Source organism: Silene latifolia, chromosome X (assembly GCF_048544455.1).
Source record: "Silene latifolia isolate original U9 population chromosome X, ASM4854445v1, whole genome shotgun sequence".
Lineage (NCBI taxonomy): Eukaryota > Viridiplantae > Streptophyta > Magnoliopsida > Caryophyllales > Caryophyllaceae > Silene > Silene latifolia.
The window spans coordinates 342033970-342039969 of record NC_133537.1 but is presented as its reverse complement, the minus strand read 5'-3'; the positions used below and the strand labels follow the sequence as shown (position 1 = coordinate 342039969).

Genomic DNA, 6000 nt, shown 5'->3' with positions numbered 1-6000 from the left:
GGCCACACAAAATTTGAGTAGCAAGGGAAAACATTTGGGGGTGCCGGCATGCGATAAACCAGCATTCGTCGAACCTCGGATATTCGTGAAAAATGTATTAGTACTCGTTATTTGAGGCTGAAATCTAATAGGTTAACTCCTAAAATGACCTCGGACGCGTGATAGAAAAACCGGGAGAAAAATAAATTGGGTCCAGTACGACCTTACGAACGGGCGAACGACTCAAATTGAAGTGTATACAACACGATTTTTCGGGATTCGAGGGTCCCGGAAAAAAATTATCTGGAAATCACACAGAAAGATCCTCAGGTCAGATAAAGCGGCCACACAAAATTTGAGTAGCAACGAAAGACATTTGGGGGTGTCGGTATGCCATAAACCAGCATTCGTCGAACCTCGGATAATCGTGAATAATGTATTAATACTCGTTATTTGAGGCTGAAATCGAATAGGTTTAGCTCCTGAAATGACCTCGAACGCGTGATAGGAAACCGGATGAAAAAGAAACAGGGTCTGGTACGACCTCTTGAACTGCTCAAATTGAAGTGTAATCCACAGTTTTTCGGTATTTCAGGGTCCCGAAACAAAATTCTCCGGAAATCACACAGAAAGTTCCTCGGCTCACATAAAGTGGCCACACAAAATTTGAGTAGCAAGGGAAGACATTTGGGGGTGCCGGCATGCCATAAACCAGCATTCGTCGAACCTCACATAATCGTGAATAATGTATTAATACTCGTTATTTGAGACTGAAATCGAATAGGTTAACTACTGAAATGATCTCGGACGACGCGTGATAGAAAAATTGGATTAAAAGAAAAAGGGTCCGTTACGACCTCGAGAACGGCTTAAATTGAAGTGTATAATACACGGTTTTTCGGGATTCGAGGATCCCGGAACAAAATTCTCCGGAAATCACATAGAAAGTTCCTCGGCTCTGATAAAGTGGCCACACAAAATTTAAGTAGCAACGGAAGACATTTGGGGGTACCGGTATGCCATAAACCAGCATTCGTCGAACCTTAGATAATCGTGAAAAATGTATTAATACTCGTTATTTGAGGCTGAAATCGAATAGGTTAACTCCTAAAATAACCTTGGACGCGTGATAGAAAAACCGGGATAAAAAGAACCAGGGTCCGGTACGACCTCCCAAACGGCTCAAATTGAAGTGTAATACACGATTTTTCGGGATTCCAGGGTCCCGGAACAAAATTCTCCAAAAGAGCAACGATAATCAATACAGTCTTATTTAGTTTAGTGTGTCTTTGGCCTGGTTATTAAAAGCGTTTTTGAACCTAAAAAACACTTTGAGCAACACATCATTGTTTAAAAGCTAAAAAAAGTTTCTCAAAAGCCAAAAATGGTCATCCGTACATACAGATTATACTTCCTCCATTCAACTCCACTTTACATGTTTGTTTTAGCACGTTTGCCAACGCGACTTTTACGCGGTAAATATCTTTAGCTACGTATTTGCAAAAATTTTAAAAGTTAGATATTTTTAATGTACTCTTAGAGACGAATCAAATAAGATCCCACATGAATATATTTTAACTTATGTATAGAGAGAAAATTGAAATTGAATGTCCGTTTGTGAATAGTGTGCAAAATAGAAACGTGCAAAGTGGAGTTGAATGGAGGGAGTATTAAGCAACTTGAAATCTTAAACAAGACTTTTTTTAGATTTTTAGAGAGTAAAAAATGGTCATCCGTACTAAAATTTGGTTAATTAAATAAAGAACAAGTCTTGTACGACACGGTCTCACAATAAGACCATTTTACAATTTAAATTAAAAATTGAACCATAAATAATAAAACATACGATTAAAAATGGTTTACTAATAAAAATGATTATCGAATACGATAAAATGAATACCCTCATTATAAAACGTACAAGTGAAGATGCCACTTTACGAAAAAAAACACACAAATGAGTTAAAAAAAAGATTACACTTTTAATAAGTGACCGTCACTCTCGGTATTTGCTTTAAAAAAAGTGCCAAATTCTCCTAATCGCATAATCACATATGGAAAGCATGGAAGAATTTTTGTGTCAAAACAAGTAAGCAGACATTTTGGATCTTAGCTCAAAAGAAGCTAATTAATGACGTACCAAATGACGTTTTTACAAATACTTTTCAATAATAATTTTTGTATTATTATACATTATTATTATGTGCTTTTTTTTGCACTCTTATTTAAAGACCTTAAAAATTCAACATGTTTAACTCAAAATAAATAAATTCAATCTTTAAAAAAATAAATCCAATCTGCATCCAAAGAAAGTAAGGCAGTAACCACATACAGTATATATATCATAAAATGGAGAGCACAAACGAGTCGAAAATCGCGGTTGTTATGGTCCCTTTTCCGGCTCAAGGTCACCTTAACCAACTCCTCCATCTCTCCCATCTCGTAATCTCGTACGGTATTCCAGTTCACTATGCTGGGTCTGCCGTACACAACCACCAAGCTAAAGTCCGGGTCCACGGTTGGGACGCGGAAAGTCTAACTAATACTCCCTCCTATTCTACATAACCGTCCCATTTTGAAAATGACACAAGAATTAAGAAAGTGAGTTTAGACCACACAAAACGGACAATGGGACAGTTATGTGAATAGACGGAAATGGAATTGAATTTGGACCACACAACACTTACCAAAAATAGACAATGGGACAGTTACCCGACTAGACGGAAATGGACAATGGGACAATTATCTGGAATAGGAGGGAGTATCAAATTTCATGACTTCCAAATCCCTGCCTACATTTCGCCTCTTCCAAACCCTGAACTTTCGACCCACGTCCCGGTTCACCTTGAACCGCTTTTCAATATTCCAAAACATCTAAGAAAACCCGTGTCTGAACTCTTGGAGCAACTCTCGGAAAAGTATCGCAGAGTCGTCGTTGTTCATGATAGCTTAATGGCTTCTGTGGTCCAAGATGTTAAGCTCATTCCAAAGACGGAGTCCTTTCAATTTTATCCGCTATCTGCCTTCAACCGATTCATAGGTTCCTGGGAAAACATACCAGAATCTGATAAACCTTTTCAAATAGATCAGAGTATAAGTATCCCGAGACGTATTCCCTCCAAAGAAGGGACCTTTACACCTGAGATCGCAAAATTCCTTGTTAATCAGAGTAAATTCTGGGGGACCGAGTCAGGACGAATTTACAATACGTCAAGGGTGGTAGAAGGTGCGTATGTTGAGCTGTCGGAAAAACTATTAGGAAATAATGCTGAAACCAAACACTTTGTCGTCGGACCTTTTAATCCGGTAGAAATGTCTGGAAATCAGAAAAGACACAGATGTCTAAAATGGCTCGATGAACAAAACAAAGGGTCTGTGATATTCATCTCTTTCGGATCATCGACATCACTAACAGAAGAGCAGATCGGAGAGTTGGCTACTGGGTTAGAAAGAAGTGGGCAGAAGTTTATATGGGTGCTCAGAAATGCCGATAAAGCTGATGGTTTCAGTAGCGGAAAAGACAAAAATCCTGTGCTTCCGGAAGGGTATGAGGAAAGGGTCAGGGACAGGGGAATGGTAGTCCAAGAATGGGCCCCACAGCTAGACATACTAGCTCACCAGTCAATAGGCGGGTTCATGAGTCATTGTGGCTGGAACTCGTCCATTGAGAGTATTAGCATGGGGGTGGCTATTGCAGCGTGGCCTATGCATTCTGAACAGCCGAGGAACGCTGTTTTGATAACAGAAGTGCTAGGGATTGGTGTTATGGTGAGGGAGTGGGAAGACCGTGGGAAGCTAGTTAGTTCCGTTACTATTGAGAGTGCAGTCAAAAGGTTAATGGCAACAAAAGAAGGAGCGGAGATGAGGAAAAGAGCTTCGGAACTAGGTGACAGTGTCCGAAAGTCGGTTTCAAAGGGTGGAGCTTCATCCTTAGAAATGGATGCTTTCATTGCTCACATCACAAGATGATGCATACTTCGGGACAACCTGTTCAAGATAGTTTGTGTGTAGCCAATAGGGCTTGGTTTTAATTTTCTCTAATTCCTTTCTAGCTGTTACTCCCTCTGTCCCATTCATTTGTTTACCTTTTTTATTTTTTTACACCGCTTAAACACCTATATAAATATTTCATTTCATTTTTTCCGGGTTTCTGAATTTTGCTTCCTATCAAATCCAATATAGTGTACATTAATATGCAAAACTTCATTCTATGGTCTATTGGGTTATTTCAGATGTGCCATCACTGCATTTCAGAACTAGGAAATCTAAGATTAGAAAGCAAAGCAAGAGCCCTCAGTACTTGAGCAACACCGAGAATAACTATGTACGACACATTCAAACTATCAAAGCATTTTTTTTTTCGGAAACAATCAAAGCAGTTCATAGTAACGACCACCTGCGTAAAATACATAATTCTTGGAAGGACATGAACTGTTAAATCATATTTCAGCAGTTTCTATATATACAAATAAAACAAGACAAGGGAATTGAATTCGTCAAATCAAACAGGGCCTTAGATGCCTTAGGTTTCATTCGGAACTTCTGATACAATAGGAGGAGGAAAGGGCATGGTAAAAAAAAAAATGTGAAGGGACAAGGGAACATACAGGTCTCAAAGGAAGGCCCTTTTCCGTAAGAACACACTGTGAGGAAGTAAGCACTCCGCTCTTAAGATGGTGGTATCGACATGGAGACTAGAATTTACACTGGCCAGTTTTCATCTAGTGCTCACACTCTGGCTGTCCTGGTTGTTCAGGAACCTCTCCGTCTCGTTCTCCATTTGATGATTTATGATTATCAGAACAGTCCACTTTTCTCCATATTGCTGGAATTTGGATTATGATGCTGAGAGGATCCTGCAGGTAGCACAGGTGCCTACAAAAATAATATAGGAACTTCAGCATTCACGCAGCAGAAGTGCAGAACTATTACAAAAACTTAGATTTAGACTATCGTACACCTTGCAAGTCCCAGTCTTCATAAAAAAGGAGCAATCCGCAGCACAAGGCCTCGAGGGGTAAACTGTTTTGAAATTTCTAGCTTCTCAAACATAAAAGAAGACCGTTTTAAGCTGAAGACGGTCTCAAATAAGATTTTAAGATTAAACACATCTACCCCACTTGAACAAAACTACACTGCTGTAATTGGTACGAGTATTAATTAATATAACAATGGTTTAGTGGAGATCCTCAAAAATAAGACATCTTTTTATATTTATTTTTGTTTTCTCTTTTTTATTTTATTTCACTTCATAAATATATTCTCCAAACAACTAGTTTACACAAAAAAGGTGAAGTACAGCAAAACCCACTTCCTCAATTACACAAACAATTCTTTTACATAAATATGGTTATGTTTCGACTTTCGATCCGTTTTACACTATCTCTGTGTAAAAACCGTCTCACACATTTCATGAATTTACTCAATTCTTTTGATTAGCTTTCCATTTTGATTTTTTATCCTCATATCAAAATATGAAAAATTAATTATATAGCAATTTGAGATCTATAAATAATACGGAGTACATTATAAACTAAAAGATTTATAAATACCGTGCATGCATAAGCGGGATCCATAGTTACTATTAATTTGGTTTAACCCATAAAGTCGTCTACAATAAAAAAAAAATTAAGATAGGATACCAAGTATTTCAGTGTGTCTGGGAAAAGATCAACCCAATAACAATAAATCAATTGTAAAAACTACCGATTTTATTTTGACGATCGAATAAGTACCAAATTTTTAAAAAATAGTTACCATGTCTGATGTATCCATGTCTCTATAATAATTTAATAAGAGACCGTCTTTCGTTATTTGTGTTAGAAAAGAGGCAAAATCCAAATCAAATTCTCATAACCGCATATCGAAAAAATGAAGTCAAATTTTGTCAAAACCAGTAAGCGGACTTTTTTGATTTTTTGCTCCAAAAAAGCAAATGGCGCAGCTCATGACGTTATTGCATATTACAGTATACAGTTAAATAATGTTTGCATTATTTTAACATTTTCTGCTTTTTTTGAACAC

At 37.6% G+C, this 6000-nt stretch overlaps 1 protein-coding gene across 1 annotated transcript; it reads left to right on the top strand.

Annotated features, from left to right (window-relative positions):
- Window positions 1–2709: 2709 nt before the first annotated feature.
- Window positions 2710–4216, top strand: LOC141621070 (zeatin O-glucosyltransferase-like). The gene has a single exon (XM_074437785.1). The coding sequence runs from the start codon at window positions 2710–2712 to the stop codon at window positions 3943–3945; it is 1236 nt and encodes a 411-aa protein (XP_074293886.1). The 3' UTR covers window positions 3946–4216.
- Window positions 4217–6000: the final 1784 nt, after the last annotated feature.

Bases quoted from the DNA above. Each gene is read 5' to 3' on its own strand.
- LOC141621070 (XM_074437785.1), top strand. From the start codon at position 2,710: ATGGGACAATTATCTGGAATAGGAGGGAGTATCAAATTTCATGACTTC.